The sequence below is a fragment of the Myotis lucifugus genome, unplaced genomic scaffold (assembly GCF_000147115.1).
Source record: "Myotis lucifugus unplaced genomic scaffold, Myoluc2.0 scaffold_218, whole genome shotgun sequence".
In the NCBI taxonomy this organism is placed as follows: domain Eukaryota; kingdom Metazoa; phylum Chordata; class Mammalia; order Chiroptera; family Vespertilionidae; genus Myotis; species Myotis lucifugus.
Window position 1 is genome coordinate 1,411,612 of NW_005871266.1, and position 18,807 is coordinate 1,430,418.

The 18,807-nt window shown below is 36.2% G+C and overlaps 1 protein-coding gene across 3 annotated transcripts in view; it reads right to left on the bottom strand.

The window, feature by feature from the left end:
- Positions 1–18,807, bottom strand: part of FBXO3 (F-box protein 3) — a 30,291-nt gene that overhangs the window by 1,684 nt on the left and 9,800 nt on the right. For all 3 annotated transcript variants that reach the window (XM_006098064.3, XM_023761795.1, XM_023761797.1), the window contains exons 4-10: positions 16,106–16,220; positions 14,340–14,544; positions 13,061–13,106; positions 10,141–10,225; positions 9,235–9,357; positions 6,758–6,873; positions 5,335–5,525 (exon numbers count right to left, since the gene is read on the bottom strand). In XM_006098064.3, the coding sequence (XP_006098126.1) occupies positions 5,335–5,525; positions 6,758–6,873; positions 9,235–9,357; positions 10,141–10,225; positions 13,061–13,106; positions 14,340–14,544; positions 16,106–16,220 (881 nt within the window). The remainder of the gene's footprint in view (positions 1–5,334; positions 5,526–6,757; positions 6,874–9,234; positions 9,358–10,140; positions 10,226–13,060; positions 13,107–14,339; positions 14,545–16,105; positions 16,221–18,807) is intronic.

The following is an 18,807-nucleotide window of genomic DNA, read 5'->3' on the forward strand; positions in this document are numbered from 1 at the left end:
ACTTGTCGGGGGCTCTCAGCATAGGGCAATGGTGATGGTAACTGTGCAATAGCTGAACATCACCTGCAAACTTCCTCTTAAGCAGTGCTTCCTCTATCAATCATGACTTATTTTGCTGTCAACTTTCTCACTTTTGAAGACCCAATGAGAGGAGCCGCTATATCGAACAGAATTCTGAACAGCAAGGAGATCCTACTTGGTAATGTGCGGAATGTTGGGAAACTTTGGATGTGGTGTCAGCGACGGTCCTTCAACCAAGGCTTTTGTGACGTATCATGATGCAGCACCCCCTCTACCCTTCTGATCTCATCTCCATCCACTCTGCCCCCATTTCCCACCCTCCAGTACACTGGCCTCCTGGCAGTTCTTCAAACATACCAGGCACATTCGTGGGTCGGGACTTCTGCACTTGCTGTTCTTTAGCTTGGAACACCCTTCACCCAAACATCCAAGGGCTCCTTCTACTTCTTTTCAGTCTCAACTCAAATGTCACAGAAGCCTTTCTTGACACATCTTTATGTTATACAACAGGACACCCTTTATCCCCTCTATTCTGATTATTCTCCAGTGCACACATTACTACTTGACCTAAATATATGGTGTTTATTTGCTAACCTTTGTCTATTCTAACTAGAATGTAAATTCCAAGGCAGAGATTTTAATTGTATTGTTCACTGCATTTTCCCCAGTACCTGGTAGGTACTCAGTAAATATTTGTTGAGTGAACACATTTACTGATGTGGGAGAAAGGTATTGTCTTTTAGGATTTGTCAAAGGAATAGTCACTGGGATTTATTATAACACAAACAACAACAAAGATATGTAAATATAAGATAATTCATTATTTTAATCTCTGGATATTTCTTTAAATCTAGGGAATGAAGATTTTAAAATCCAATAGCAGGTCCAAAAGGGACTTGAGAAGAGGGGGAAAAAGGGAACAGGGAAGGAGGGAAGGATTAAAAAAATTATGAAACATTAAATTCAGGTAATATGATTATTATCTTAATGAAGAAGAAAACAAAAACTGTTAAAGAAAATCAATGTGGCTAAAGAGGATTGCTGATGATCACAAATAAAATTGTACATACCAAACAGCAGATGGAAAGAGGAACACAGACAAAAATGAAAATAAATCAGCAGTAGGCACCTCTAAAGAGTCTAAAAACAAACAATAAACCACCTAGACCAAGAAAAGACCAACCAAAAGTATATTTTAAAGTGGCATTCAGAGTATAAAGCAAAAGAAAAGATTAAACCTCCCAATTAATTATATTGTTAAAGCACACAAAAGGAGAACCATTCAATTTCCATATCAAGAAAACTACTATTTTCCCTGGCCAGTGTGGATCAGTTGGCTGGGTGTCGTCCTGTACACCAAAAGGTTGCTGGTTCGATTTCTAGTCAGGGCACATGCCCAGGTTGTGGGCTCGATCCCTGGTAGGGGGTATGCAGGAGGCAGCCGATCAATGTTTTGCTCTCACATTATTTCTCTCTCCCTTCCTCTCTAAAAGTCAATAAAAAAATATTTTTAAAAAATGAATATTTAAACAGGAAAGATAAACACAAGTACAACCCCACCCCCCACTGCCTCTTCATGTTGATTAGAAAATAAGTCCAGAATTTTCATTCCTTTTTATTGTTTTTTCATCCCTGATAGAAAAAAAAACATTTTCCACAAGGCAGGTAAAGATTTTATATTATTATTTGTCGTTGGGAAGCCACTAGAACTCTAAATAAGTAAGAACATAGTTAAGAGAGAGTTGAACATGTAATGAGTTTATTATTGTAATTTTAAATTATAAATTTAAAAATTTTAAACTTTAAAAAAGGAGTAAGTAAATATTATAAAACTTCTCAGTTTTAATTTCTAACATGATAAATATCAATATAACCCACATAAGCAAGAGTTCTTTGGAGTCCTCATAACTTTCTTTTAATTATAGATGACATACAATTTTATATTAGCTTCAGGTATACAACATTATGATTAGACATATATATATATACACACACATTATGAAGTGACCACCACAATAAGTCTAGTAACCATTTGTCATCATACATAGTTATTACAATATCATTGACTATATATCCTATGCTGCACTTGTGACTTATTTTATAACTGGCAGTTTGTACTTCTTCATCACTTCACCTTTTTGCTCATTCTCCCACCCCTCACCCCTCTGGCCATGATGTATCTATGAGTTTGTGTTGAGTTTTATTTGTTCATTTGTTTTGTTTTTAGATTCCATATACAAGTGGAATTATATGGCATTTATCTTTCTCTGTCTGACTTATTTCACTTAGCATAATACCCTCTAGGTCCATCCATGTTGTTGCAAATGGCAAGATTTCATTCTTTTTTATTGCTGAGTAATCCTATATCCTATATAATAAAAGGCTAATATGCAAATCAACCAAACGGCGGAACAACCAGTTGCTATGATGCACACTAACCACCAGGGGGAAGATGCTTAATGCAGGAGCTGCCCCCTGGTGGTCAGTGCACTCCCACAGGGGAAGCGCCGCTCAGCCAGAAGCCAGCTCATGACTGGTGAGCACAGTGGCGGTGGTGGGAGCCTCTCCCGCCTCCGTGGCAGCGCTAAGGATGTCCCACTGGTGACACACACACACACACACACACACACACACACATATTCATTATCTGTTCGTCTATGGATGGACACCTAGGTTGCTTCCATAGCTTGGCTATTGTAAATAACACTGCAATGAACATAGGGGTGCATATATTTTTTTGAATTAGTGTCTTTTATTTCTTTGGATAAATACCCAAAGGTGGAATTGCTGGGTCATAGGGTTTAGTTCCATTTTTAATTTTTTGAGGAATCTCCAATAACTTTTCAAAGCTTAAGGGGGTCATGAGACCGAAAAGTTTGAAATGACTGTCCTTAAGTAAAGATTACTTTATAACCACCCTAACAAACATTTTTAAAAGCCTCAACAGGATCAAGTTGACCCAATAGTAACTACCTGCGCCAATAAATCTCAGCACTCTACATTTTATGTCAGGAATAGTAGCAACTTTAGGACAGGAGCATTTTCAGAGATAGAGAAAGATTTTATAACAATAAAATAACCAGTTCATTAAAAAGACGGCACAATCCTAAGTATATTTGCACATAATTATAGAGTTTCAAAATGCATGAAGCAAATCTGATAGAATTAAAGAGAAGTAGACAAAACTTAATTATAACTGGAGATTACAACAATCATCTCTCAGAGAATAAAGACCAAAAAAAAAGATCAGTAAATATATAAAAGACTTGAAAAACAATCAACCAGTTCAACCTGTCATTTATAGAATAATATTCCCCAAAATAACAGAATATACATTCTTTTCAAATACACAAGTATTTACCAAGATAGACCATAATTCTGGGCCATAAAACATTTAAAAGGATTGAAATTATACACAATGAGTTCTCTAAACATAACAAAATTAAAAATCAACAACCCAAAGATAACTAGAAAATCTCCAAATGTTTGGAAATTAACACATTTCTAGAAAAGTCATTGATCAAAACTAAATTACAAGAAAATCTGAGAATATTTTGAATCAATGGTAATGAAAACATAATGTCAGAATTTATGAAATGTAGGTAAAACAGTGCTTACAGAGAAGGTCTAAAATCAATAATTTAAACTTCTACCGTCAAGAAGCTAGGGGGAAAAAGCAAATTAAACCCAAAGTAAGAAGGAGAAATAAAGATAACTGTAGAAATCAATGAAAATAGAAATGAGGAAACAATAGAGAAAATCAGTGAAGTAAAAAATTGTTCCTTTAAGTGATCAATAAAAGTGATAACCCCCTAGCTAAACTGATGAACAAAAGATATAAATTACCAATATGAAGAACAAAAGAGGACATATGACTATATCTTTTCCAGCCATTAAAAGGATTATCAATATTTAGGTAGCTTTATGCCTATTAATTCAGCATTTAGACAAAATGGACAAATTCCTTAAAAGACACAACTTAGCAAAAGTGGACAAGAAACAGAAAATATAAATATTAAAGAAATTAATATTTCAAAACGTTTGCACAAAGCATATTCCAGCCCCAGATGACCTCACTGATAAATCATATAAAACATTTAAGGATAATTACAATCTCATACAGAATTTGGGCTGGTCAGCATGGAGACTGCCATAAGTAGCAAATTCCTAGAACTGGAAATAAACAGTAGGAAGCACTCCTCCACTGGGAGGGAAGCTAAACTTCACTTCCAAACCCAGACTGTAGATTGTTTTCCACAGACAAACCACAAGCATGAAAGCCTAAGTCTCATCATCATCCTGCCTTCTACAAATTGGAGTTGTGAATGTGTCAACTCTGGGTCAGCTTCATATCATGTCCATCTTCCCAGACTTATGTTAGAGCCTCCCATCAGAGTCACCCAGGAGCCAGAGGGTTTTGGTGAACATTTGATGCCTACAACTTGATTACATTCTGGGTATACAATTCACATTTTATTCCTATTGTATAACTAGAGACTCATAATTTTCTCTAATCGTTTTATAGCCTGTAAGATTGGGGTTACTGCTAAACCTGCCTTAAGGTAACCCTAAAAATGAGATTTAAAAAATATACCTAGTTGACTTAGGAAATGATCCCAAAGAGAGACTAGTAAAAGTACGAGTCTACCCATTAAATCCTTTGTAATAATTTCTATAGGATATTTGTATTATTTTACAAAATGGGAGTTGTAGTAAAAACACGGTAAGAAATTGTTTTCCCTGTCTTAATGAAATAAAAGAAAGCAGATATCATCTGGTCTAGTGTGGTGTTTCTCATTAGGCAACAGACGTATTTAAAACGAATAATTACTCTATAGAATACTAATGGTAGACTCATGTCATTGTACATCTGTCCAAACAATAAGAGTGAACCCTAATGTAACTTATGGACTTTGGGTGATGATGTGTCAGTGTAAGCCCCATAGTTGTGACACTGGCACTGCTCTAGTGGGAAATACTGTGTGGGGGTAGGGGGTATATGGGGAATTTCTGTACCTTCTGCTCAATTTTTCTGTGAATCTAAAACTGCTCTAAAAAATAAAGCTATTAAAAACAAACAAAAACAGGTAACAGCAGAGTTACTCTGACTGAAGAGTACAGAGCCTCACTTACTTCTTGTCTGCCTCCCCCCACATGTTCACATATCCCACCCACCCCAAGGTACTTCCTCAAAATTCCTAGGGTTCTTTGCAACACAATTTATAAACTATTTGTCTGGCTAATCAACAAAGACCCTCCGTGAGTCAATTCTAAAAAGTTATGTAAATCAGCACCAGAGGAAATTTAACCTACCAATCGAGCTATAGACACCCTGAATGTCGGACATGCCATATGGAACCGGGGAATGGCGACATTAAAGATCTTGTCTTTAAAGTAAAGAAAGTGGAAAGTATAATATCCTTCCATATATCCCGATGTTGTAGAAAATGTGGTACAACTTGTGTATTCATACACCCGGCCAGGGCTGATGATTGGAAATTCACCTGCAGAGAAAACAGTAACAATTAATTAAAGCATAAAATTCAGTTCTCCATCACAGCAAATTAGATATGTCCTCTACGGGAGTATGCAAACTATGTTAAAGTAAATGCACAATTACAAACAAAATCTAAAAGGAAACACAACAAAATGTTAATAGTGATGGGATTACGAGTATTTTGACTTTTTGGATAGTCCCTCTAATTCTCTATAGCGGTGTGTGGGTAGGGTGGGGGAATTCTAGGAGAATAAAGCAAAATAAAAAAAGAATTTATTTTTTTCAAAATGCTTTGAGACATTTTAGACATCATCTTTAAGACATGGGTAATAAGTGTCACAGACACTAGTTTAAACAGTGATAAGGATAATCTACATGTTTAAAAGTAGCAATAGGCTAAAACATAAAATTCTGAGCATGCAGCTTAAGCATTTAGCCCAGACCAAATGGCAGTCACAAGGGAGAGTCCTTACTCCAAGGGACCAAATTACTGAAAAAGAAATACAGCTTTAATAAAATTGTTTAGCACTAGATCCCCAAATAAATTCAGGAAAAATTCCTTAAACAAACATGCAGAACATGACTTTATTCATGGCAATAAATTAGAGCAACTTTAATCTAAACTGAATTGTGTACATGCTTAGGACCAATAACAGAAGTACATAGCTTAAATAATGTTATTTTTCTGAAGCACTAATACAAAATCTGAAGAGTCTAAGGGTTCAGAAACTTAAGATAATTACAATGTCAATGGAAATCAAGCTAGAGATGATTGAAATCCACAAACAAAAAAAATCTGTTATTAATTTTAACATTTCTCCCCTAAATTGCAAAAGATGACAGATATAAAATTTATTTTCTCTTTCTGCTCTATGCCTATAAAATATTACAATGAATAATTATTCAGTGGGAAAGAAAAGAACTTAAGAAGGAAAAGCAAGGAACCCAGGTGATTCACAGAATGTAAACTCAATCCCTGTGCTATAATTTTAGAAAAGTTCTGTTTAAAGGTACTAAACTGATAGAATAATGACATTTACACATTATATTTGTGAAGCAAAGTATTGTAGTTAGGAGAAACCCAGAATCTATGATACCTTTCACACTGTAAACACAGCTATTAAAAAGATGCAGTCATATCCACCAATATCATAATGCATTTCTAAGCTGTGCTACATATATGCTCTCCAAAAGTTCTTAGATGCAACTGATGTATAAACTACATTTTTCATTACATACCAACTACTCCAGGTCCTTGAACTTCTTCTACATCACCTTTAGCATTTGTTATTCTCCAATAGCGACTGTCCAACTGACAAGCCTTCTCAGGAAGTGCATCCTTTGACATTTCAATCCTGGAGAAGGAAATGGGGCAGTAGAGAAACAAATCAGGCCTTTTTTTGTTTCTTTTGTTTAAGAGCTACAACATTTGGGTTAAGAACATAAAGGGAGCCCTAACCGGTTTGGCTCAGTGGATAGAGCATCGGCCTGTGGACTGAAGGGTTCCAGGTTCGATTCCGGTCAAGGGCATGTACCTTGGTTGCGGGCACATCCCCAGTAGGGGGTGTGCAGGAGGCAGCTGATCGATGTTTCTCTCTCATCGATGTTTCTAACTCTCTATCCCTCTCCCTTCCTCTCTGTAAAAAATCAATAAAACATATTTTTAAAAAAATCTTGATTAAAAAAAAAAAAGAACATAAAGGGAATTTCCAAAGGAAGTTAAGAAACACACCCCAAAGTCTGTGTTCATCATCTATTTCCGGAAGTTCTCAAAGATATTGGCCCAATTAGCTAACTCCCCCATGAGAATGCTTTCATTCAACTTCCGCGCCTGATTTCAGTGAGGATCAACAATAGAAAGGGCAACATAAAAATTCACAAACTCCATGCTTACAACACTCTTTTGTTGTACAAATAAAGATCAGTATGGGAAACGCTTTCTAAAATACAGTGCCATGAAAAACTTCTGTTCTAAAAAACTGACAGTCTTTTATTCACTACAAGGCTATGCAACCCATTTCCCTTTTCTCCATTAGCTTCTATATACAAAGCTCAAAGTGAAATGTCACTACTCAGCCCTGACCGGTTTGGCTCAGTGGATAGGGCGTTGGCCTGTGGACTGAAAGGTCCCAGGTTCGATTCTGGTCAAGGGCATTTACCTTGGTTACGGGCACATCCCCAGTGGGGGGTGTGCAGGAGGCAGCTGATCGATGTTTCTAACTCTCTATCCCTTCTCCCTTCCTCTCTGTAAAAAGTCAATAAAATATATTTTAAAAAAAGAAGAAAAAGAAATGTCACTACTCAGTTACTGGGATCACCTTAACTCTGCTTCCCAATACTATTATTTCCCCCCCTTCCTCTGGGAATCTTCGGTCTCTTATTTTCATTTTGAGTACTCTACAAACATATGTAGGTATCATTAATTAAGCATGTCTCAGTCCTAGGCAAGATCTAAATTAAACAACAAACATCTGCGCATGTGTAACTAGACACATCAAAGGCTACATACAATACTAAAATTCTATGATGCTTCTGGTAAGTATACATTCCTATATATAACACCATAAAGTATATAAAAATATATCTAAAGACAAAGTATCCTTAGTCCCTTTGATCAATGAGTTGTCTTCATGTCATAGCAGAGAGTACTTCTAATTAAAGTGAATTTACTAGGTAATATTTGTTTTTTATTTCACCAAATCCAGGGCTCAACACCCTGTTTGATATCCAGGCAGCACTCAATAAATATGTACTAGACTTTTAATTGAACATACACAGACCAGATTACATTTTAAAAGCATGATATTACCTTGGGCAATTTGGTAGCTTTCCGAAAACATTACAACTCTAATTCTGACCTTTCCATATGATTACAACCTAGTGGTCCACCTTGAAAAGTACCTGGCACAATACTTGTATTTACAAGAAACAACTCAGGGGTTAATATAAACTCAAGGTATTTTATAAACTATATCGTACTCACTCTTCCCATAAGCAGCCTGAAGTGACCTTTGAAAATGGTTCATTATTCACTTGACCCAAAAAACCCCCACAAAATCATGCAAATCAAGGTTAAAATCTTCGTGTTCATTTTAATAATACTCGTGAAACTGCTCACGCCACCAAAGGTATGCATATCTTAAAAGCCACCAAGTATCTGAAGAATGTCGCTTTACAGAAGCAATGTGTGCCATTCCGTCATTACAATGGTGGAGTTGGTAGGTGTGTCCAGGCCAAACAGTGTGTCCATGGCCAAGAAGTGCTGAATTTTGCTACACGTTTAAAAATGCAGAAGTTATGCTGAACTTAAGGGTGCAGATGTAGATTCTCTGGTCATTGAGCACATCTAGGTACGTGGAGCAGAATTTACAGCGCTTGTGGGCGGATTAACCCACACATAAGCTCTCCCTGCCACACTGAGATGATCCTACTGAAAAAGAGCAGCTTGTTCCTAAACCAGAAAAATATCCCAGAAGACCCTGGAGAAACAAAAACTTATGGCCCCAGAGTAAATTCAGCATCAATAAATACAAATAAAAGTAAAAGCAGGGGAAAAAACCTGACTATACTGTAGAAACTTTGTAACCCACCTTCCTCTGTATCAGCAAGAAGTTGCCTTTCAAAATGTGTTTATCTTATATCAAATGGGGCAATAATAACACATCCGGAGGATATAGCCCATTACTAACTGAAAGGCGACCCTTTGAAATTCTCACCTGATTCGGTATGTGAAGAAATAGTGGGGTGGATGTACAGAGCTAAGTTCTGGCAGAAACGATGTGGAAACTGAAACGGTAATATCTCCAGTTGTTGCTACACACTCTGGATCATGAACATATCTAGGTAAATAAAAAAATTAAACATTTTTTAGTCAACTAGCCTCAATTCTAGAAGATAAAAAGTTTAAAGATACAATGCAAAATAGCTTAGGATTGAAAATTTAAAACACAGTTGAGATTTTAAAGGTATAGTCCTATTAAGCTTAGAAGAAAACTAGAAATCATAAGCAAAACAGAAAGCTTTGAAGACTCCAGATCAGTAAAGTAATTTACTTCGAAACTAAAAAGAGTCTATCTCCATTTTCAGAGTTGAGGAAATTTAGAGGACCATCTGAAAACCCAGCTATACCTACAAACAGTGGTTCTGATAATAAAAATGTGTTAGTATATTATTATAGGGGCCTCTAATGTATATTTAATCTGTCATTTCTGCCAACCAGGCTACTATAAGCCAATATTACCTCTAATATTATCTATAATATCTAGATGTTCCATTTAGAGATAATAAATATTTGCTAGGAGTTAATAGTTACTAACTTGCTATTCATACTAAATCTACTAATTGGCAAACAGCTTTTTTTTTTCCTAAAAAGAAACTATATAAATACTAAAATATATAAATTTCTACATCAAATCAGTTTTTTTCTTTTGATTCTTCAAAATAAGAAAAATACTGGCTGTTCAAGTGTTTGGATGTTTTGGCCTTAAAATGAGAATAGAATAGATTTATGATGATGAAAGGTTCTGTTATTAACCTTCCTGGGAAACTTCATCTCATGATCTGTAACTGATGATTTTTGCTTATTACAATTATTCCATTCCAAAAAGCCCCAAGAGAAATACCTGAAAATCTGGTCTCTGATGATAGGGAAGCCACCTGATACAACACTGTTGACATAAGAAGTAAACCAGTCAGTAAAAGTAGCACCTGTAAACCAGAAAAGGGGGGAGAGGACAAATCGTTTTTGTAAAATCCATGCAGGAAACAAGGAAACAACTGTAATTTCTCTTTGCATAAGGTGTGATATCAAACCCAGAAATATTTATAGATATAATTCCTCTCTAGTCCTTTATTAGGACAATTTCTAGTCTCAATTCTATCCCTCTTATTCCTAACAACCTTGCTAGGGAATCCTCCAACTAACTTCAAAGTACTTTTTACACTTACATATAATTAAATAACAGATTCCTAAACTTTACTTTGTCCTGGTACAGGAATGAAAAGCTTTCTGTCTGTAATTCCTTGAACAAAGAAGACATGGCTACATCTAGGAAGAAACTACAGGAACAATATCAGCACCTATCCTCGAACAGTCAGGGAATACCTCTGCTCCAGGTACATACTGACTCATGCTCAGTCTGGACATCTAACAGGAGTTATGGGCATCAGACCAATCCCAAAGTAGTTGAGGTGACTACAGATTCAAACGCACAGCGGTCCTCCATATTCTCAGTGAGCAGCTCGAAGCGGAAAAGAATGACTGGAACAGTCCAGTCTGGACCATACATCTGTGATCTAGTGATTGGGACAGTAACAAGCATTTACATAAATTATGCCTGCCCCCTCTAGGTAATACAATGTAACTTTCTCGGATCCCCTTACTGTAATACATCTCAGTGACTAGCATACATTAGTCCCTTAACCAGTGATGCCCAATGCATTTCTCTGTAATCTTATTTTTATCAACCCAGTTCCTATACTCCCCCATGCTAAACGTCAGATGCTAAATTTACAGTATTTACTTCATATTCTGCTCTGAGAATAATAGAAGATACTATTTAGGCTTGGGTCTGAGGGTACAGAGCTTTAAAATTTTAAGGGCATCAATTGAGAGAAAGTATACTACAATAGTTGGTTCTTAATGTCTACTAATGGCCCATTCTAACTCCCTATTTATTAACTGTTATTGTATTCAAAATGAGCACTGATCATCTGTTTACTTGGATCAAGATATTAAGAAGCCTATCTTTAATGACATTAACAAAGGCATTACAATTCAAAGAAGGTACAATTTTATGTCAGGAGAACTAGTAACTTTCCTATAGAGTTTTAAAGTCATTTTTCATATTTCATGGTTTACATAAAAAAGAAATTGGCGTAGTGTATTTCAATGAACCTAAATTTATTATAATACATACTAGAACAGTGTGTTCTTTAAAATGAGGACAGTTTCCAAGAAAGTCAAACTTATTTGAATCAAGATGTAATTTATATGTTCAAGGTTCTTACCTTTAAAGTAAGTCTGCATCTTGGAGCTTCTTTGATAGCACTGGGGCTTTATCAAGGCAGCCTAAAGGAAGTGCTTTCTCATCTTTCCTCCCAGCACTAACTTCCCATCTCAGCTCAAATCTTTCGCTTTGCTCTCCTATTCCGGGAGAAATCCCAACTACCAGAATAGTATTATCAGACCTTAGTATTCTGCTGCAGCAGTGGGTTCTTCCATACCATGTCAGATCAGCACCAAACTGAGAGCAAGAAACTACAGGAGCCTAGCAGGCAGCTTACTTCAGAGCTCAGGCAGCCTTTGGTGCATAAACTCAGTAGCACCATGCACCAGAGCCATGATGGTCACCTCTTAAAGTGTGTGCTATGCGAAGAGGCCAAAGTGGGCATTGAGCAGGAGCAAAACCCGGCAAGTACTAACTTAGAAACCACAGACCACGTGAGTCAGGGTGAGCTGACAGTCAGGGACTAAGTGTCAAAGCTTTTTATAATTTATTACGTAGGAGTGAGGACTTGACATTGTCAAGTGTGCCACAAAATCTAGAATATGCCACAGTACAGACTCTGTTCAAGCTTCCAGTTAGGAGAAATAATTACATACAGACGCCTTAGCTTGCAAGGCCCCTTCACTATTAGTCCCTGGGGATGTTTGACATGTGCCAGGAATGCCTTTAAAAAGCTGAGTGGATAGTCAGCAAGCTTCTCTTAAGTGAGCAAAATCTAAGCAAAACAAGACTAACAAATAGCAAAGAGGTGAGCAGCACTTGCATACAAATTAAATTGTCCTCAAATCCTTTGAGAGATACCCCTTTAAGGCCTAGAAAAACTAGTTGTGCCCAGGAGTTCATGAAGCCCAGTTTATACTGGTTTCCAAAGACTGCTGTTTTGAGGTATCTAGTGTTATTTATCAGTATTTTACTATAGCATCGGCACTGTCCTGTCCTGTGCCGATGTAGCTCAGTTGATATCAGCCCATGCACCAAAAGGTTGCCAGTTTGATTCCCAGTCGGGCACATGCCTGGGTTGTGGGCTTGATTCCCAGAAGGGGGCGAGCAGGAGGCAGCCCATCGATGTTTCGCTCTCACGTTGATGTTTCTCTCTCTCTCTCCCTCTCCCTCTAAAAACCAATTTTAAAAATCTTTTCTAAAAAATGCAACATTAAAAAAAAAAGAAAAAGTACAAAGTAATTTTATATATCAACATCTCTAATTATGTATTAATATGAGTGATGGAAAATACATGTGCATGTAAGGGAACTATATACTTACTCATATTAATTCTATACATTTTAGTGTTTCATAGCAGAGTCCTAAGAGCACAAAATTGTATAGGGCATGGCTTTTTTCCAAATAGAAACCAAATTCAATAAAGTATAAGGGCTGTTCTAACGAGTGCCTAGATATAGTACTTTTTAAACCAGCAAGCCTTAAAAAATACAAGTATAAAATTGCAGCTGGGTAAGTAACTAAAATGTTTCTACCAACTTAATATTTTTGACAGGCGGAAAAAGGAAAAAATAAAACTTTTTTTTTCTCCTACCTATGATAAACATGTCAATAGCAGCTGGATTCCGAGCCATTTGGTCCTAAGTGAGAAAAAGAATATTTTAATTAAGAAAAATACTCTCCACCATGTATTTTGTTTTGTTTTGAGTAAATTCACAATTTTTTATTTTAAAACAAAACAAAACAAAAACTAAGATATGCCTGTACTCCCCGAAGACTCCAAGGCAAGAGGAATCACCTAATATTAACTAGGTTCTGAGAAAGAAAGAAGGAAAAAAAGAATAAGAAAAATACATTTTCTTAATTTCCCATTGTTCATTATTTGTATTCTTCCCTGAAGAAAAGGCAAAACAGATATAAAATAACTTAAGTGCTCTAACCAATTCTTGGACATTCCTCACACTTGTGAGCTCCTGCTTCAAGATTTCTATATTTAGGTTCTTTCTATAAAGTCCAGTTAAATGCTTATATACTGCTATTACTGTTGACAATGAACCAAAAAACTGTCCTGCAGGAAAAGGATTAGAAAGTTAAGGTAAGAAGAAATACAACTAATTATCCTAGGAGAAAAGGCTTTGGATTCGATCAAGAAACCTGAAGAATTGTACGTTAGTCACTTTTCTCTATAAATAAAGAGATCAAGCCATCATCCTATAACCTTATAGAGGTATCAAGTCAAAAATGAGATAAAAGATGTGAAAATGCTTAGAAAAATTAAAAGCTATGAAGGCTCTTAAAATATTTTAAATGTTTTATGGAGTTACATATCTCAGATAACTATGAAAAGTATTTCCTATTTTAAATTTCTCTTTTAAGTTAAAAGTTCACAGGTAAAAATGAAAGCAGAAGTTGTTACTAAGAAATTACTGAAAACTGAACAAATAAGACAAACAAAATACTAAAATCATAACAAAAATCTTCTAAAAAGGATCTTCATTTTTCAACAACTCAAACACCTACTGAAGAGTTTAAAAAATTCCTACTGCATTTGGATCAAATGATGTTCAAAAGCTAAATTTTTAAGTTAGAAATGCATATTATAATTAATTACTTCAACAAAAAGCTCATTAGTTTTCCTTAAACTTCACACAACTCACAGCTTTGTCTCTGCATGAACCACAGTTTGCATTGTTTGTCCACTGGTAATATTTTCTTTTGGCATTCCATGCCACTTGTGTCTGGTTAGATAGGTCTCTAATCAAATTGCATAATGCCCTATACCCATTCAACAACCCTGAAAATTCCTAATGCACACATTTATACGCTCATCAGAACACATCTTAAAGCCACACTTAAACACACTTCCTACTTACTGGGCATTGGTAGAAAACTTCATTCTTATTTCGGCCCTCTGCAGCTTCCACTGCTATGTACTGACTCAAACCAGTGTGTATGCAAAAAGTTAAAGGGAGACAGTATTTCAGTCCCTGTCTCTGCTGAAAGCCTCCAGCAGCCGTATCCACGTCTAACAAATCTTCAGAACGATAGTGATTGGACAGCGCCATACTTCCCAATAACCTGAGAACAGATTCAAAAATTTAATCAATTGCAGTGCTACACAAACATCTGTGCCTCATCTTCTTAATGAATAATAATTTCACACTGACAACTTTATAAGAAGTGGTTAACATGTCGATTCTAAACCGGAAATGCCCAAAACACTATAATTTATATATTACAGTCAAACTCTTGAGTGGAAAGATTGATTTAAATTAAAAGCCTAAATGTCTAAAAGCTTTATAAAAAGAAAAATAGTTTTATTGCGTTCAGGAATCTATCTTGCCATGATAAACTGATTTGCTGATATTTTGCTATATGTACGTGTATGACTAATTTAATGTTTCAAGGGATAAATTCTCTGACACCTCTATGCTGTTACAACCTTTAGCTTACTCTGCCCTACTAGACAGTATAAATGTTAATCAGCCTAAACCTTAACCAAATTTTCATTAACTTGGAATGCATGGGATCTAAATTCATCTCACTGCATGTGCATGAGAATAACACAGGTGTGGGTCCTTAATGAGATTCCTATCCCACATCTCACCACTGGGCTGTGGATAGTTAAAAATCCCTGTTTTGAAATGCATGACCTTCTAGTCATGTCACTTCTGAGCAAGTCTTTTAATAAAATTCTCTAATTATAGGCTATGCTCTTGAAGTGTGACAGTTTTTCAATTTTGTCAAATTTCAGTTTGACAGGAAAATAGAATAGAAAAAAAAGCCAGTAACTTAGGGTTATCTAGTCCTAACTGCCCATATTTCAGAAATGATTCAATGAGTACAGGGAATGTGGGAGGTGATCATACTGAGATTGAAAGGTAGTATTCAGACCTGAAATGGAAACAGAGCCTCATATGATTCTTCACACACAGAGACATCAAGTTCCAATAAGAACAATGCAAAGTTCTCCCTAAATTCTCATTGGCATTGCATAAACGCAGTGTCTCTGAAATAGCTTAATTTCATAAAAAAACAGAAGGAGTAGACCCGTTCAAAGCATATAGTTTTTAAAACTGTGAGTGAATTTGACAGCTACTAACTACGTGGTCTGCTTTTCCCGAAAGGTTCCGCAATGAATACTTCATCTTTTAGAAGTTTAAAATAGGCCATTTAATTATAGGCCGTGCTTGAATAGGACAAAACTATATATTTTTTAGTTTAGTACATGTAGTTCTGAACAAATTCTTATTTTTACATGTATGGTACACAGAATTTGTGCCAGGCTCTCCAAAACAAATGATCTGGCTGTAAACAAGATAAACACTTGAAGGGTGCTGAACAGTTTCCGTTAAAATATACCTCCACATGCATTTCCCTTATGTCGCATTGCCCCCACACCCAACCAGACTTCACTTCATTCTAAGGAGGTGTTGATAAAGATAAGGTTTTCATGAGACACATTTATTTTGGTAAAGTCAAATTCAAGCTGTAGACTTTGTCTTATGGATTGCTACAAGGAAGAAAAGGGAACTCCTATATTACTTTAATCTACTAAGAAGAACTACAACTACAGTTTATTTTCTTTCTAGAAAATAAGTTGTATCATTAAAAATAACTGAAACAGCAAGCATCTTACCCAGGAACCACTAACTTCTGCCCATTGTGGATACGATATGAGCATCGATAATCATCGGGAAGTTTGCAACCAATCTGAGCTTCCACAGCATCTAGGTCTTCCTCTCGAGCACCCTCTGCAAATGCACAAAAAAGCGAATTATGAAGAAATACAGTCTTCCTGCAAAACAACGAAACAACCTTAGAGCAAGTGAGTCCTGCCCAAAATACATTACTGAAATACAGGGAAATGAACTGAAAATTCAGAGAAACCTATCACTTTAGATTGGCTGACATTTGAAGCCCTGAGCAAGCAAATTCAGTAGGGAAAACACTGGCACTAAGTAAAATATGGAAAGGTATGCGCCAATGAAATCCATCAGGGCACATCTCATTTTTCTTCATCTAATATACCCACACTTCTCATTAAAAAACAATCTCCAGAAGTTCTCTAAACTGACGCTGTTCAAGAGTCTTAAAGCAATCTCTTTCTGAACTTTGGTGTTTGTTCATGCTGTGAGGCGGCCATTAACTTAAATTCAACTGTGCACGTTGGTAAGCCCACCACACATTCTAATTTTAAAAAGTAGGACGTAGTCACAAACACCAAGAAGAGAGGTTTACTGTCAGCAATGGTCCACCAGGCTGTTGGATCAAACCTCTTGCTGAGGAATTAGAAAAACTAAACAACACAAAATTGGCTTCAAGGCTTTTGGAGAACCTCAAAGACAGTGAGACATGGTGGGGTGAGGGGTCCAGACGAGAGAAACTGAGAGGTTAGCCAGGCCTCCAAAGGAGCCACCTTGTCTTTGAGGCAATTGCCAATTCTGAAAGCAAACCTGAGGCTGAGCGGCTGAGAAACTGAGCAATGCTTTCAACAATATCACAGGACTGAGAGAATTTTCCAAAATTGATGAAGACACCAAACCACAGATTCAAGAAGCACTATAAACTCCATGGAGAATAATTACAAAGAAAACCATATCCAGACACACAATTGGAAAACTGTGGAAAATCAAAGACAGAGAAATTTTCAAAGCAGCCAGAGAAGGGGAAAAGCCACGCAAGGAAATTTCAAAGGAATAAGACTGACAGCAAAATTCTCAACAGAAACAGAAGCCAGAAGAATGGTATCTTCAAAGTGCTCAAAAAAATAACTACTGACAAGAATTCTATATCCAGTGAATATATACATCAAAAGTGAAGATGAAATAAATACTTTCGGCCAAAAAAGATCTGAAAAAATTTAGCAGTAGCGGTCCCTCATTAAAAAAGCATACAAAAAACAAAGGAATTCTCGGGCAGAAGAAAAATTATCTCAGATGGAATCATGAAGGTGCAGAAAACAATAAAGAGCAACAGAAAAGATAAATCTAAGATAATATTGAATAAATAAAATAATAATAACATTTCCAGGGACATAAAATACACTAAAGTTAAAATCACAAAAACTATAACACAAAGGTAACTGGAGCTCAAATATTTTAAGAAGAACACAAGTGGAGATACATCTATAATCATAGCAGGTGTATTAGTGCCACAATATTAGCAGCTTAAAACACTCCTTTGTTATTTCAGTTTCTGTAGGTCAGAAATCTGGGCGTGACTGAATTGGATCCTCTGCTCAGGTCCCACAAGGCTGAAATGATGGTGTCCACCGGGGCTGCTATCTCATCTTATGCATCATGCTTGCGGTCCCCTTCCAAGCTCACTGGTTCTTGGCAGAATTCAGTTCCTTGCAGCTGCAGCTGAGGCCTCAGCTCCTAGATGCCGCCTGTCATTCCCTATCACCTGGCCTCTCCACAACATGACAGTTTGGTTATTCAAGACCAACAGGAGAAATATCCATGCTGCGAATCTCTTCGACTTCTAAAAGGGCCCAGTTCCTGTTAGGACTTACCTGATCAGGTCAGGTCCACTCGGGATCATTTCCTCAAATCCACAAATTTGTGGCTTTAATTACATCTGCAAAACCCTTTCATCTTTATCACATAACATGACCACCCACAGAGCTGAAATAAACTATATCCACAGTCTACTCACACGCCAGGGGAGACTTTATACCATGCATGTAACAGTGACGATGGGAATCTTGGGAACGCGCTCAGAATTCTGCCTACCACAGTGAGAAATTTCAACATGCCTCTGGTAGTAATAGAACAAGTAGCCCCCCAAATAAACAAGAGTACAGGATTAACAAGTTTTGCCTAATTTTATATACATATGTAAATGTTTATGTGTGTATATATATGTACTGATATTTGTATATCAATGGTAAAATATACACTCTTTTCAAGTGTACACAGAACATTTACCAAGATAGATTATACACTGGACCGGAGAACAAATTTCAAATGACTAGAGTCATAGAGTATACTGTCTAATAACAGTGGAATTAAAATATAAATTATATAAAAAGATTACTAAAAAAGCCCCACATGTTTGGAAATCAAGCCATATATTTCTATATAACCCATGGATTAAGGAAAAAAATCAGAAAATATTTTGAACTGCATGTTAATGAAAATACAACATATTAAAACTTGTGATATGAAGCTAAAACTATGTTCACAGGAAAATTTATAGCCCTAAAAGCATTGAAAAAAAAATAAGAAAAACTGAAAATTTATTATCTAAGTAATCATCTCAAGTCAGGAAAAAAGTGACAGTAAACTCGAAGAAATCAGAGAAATTAATGAAATAAGAAATGAATTGGCAAAGGCA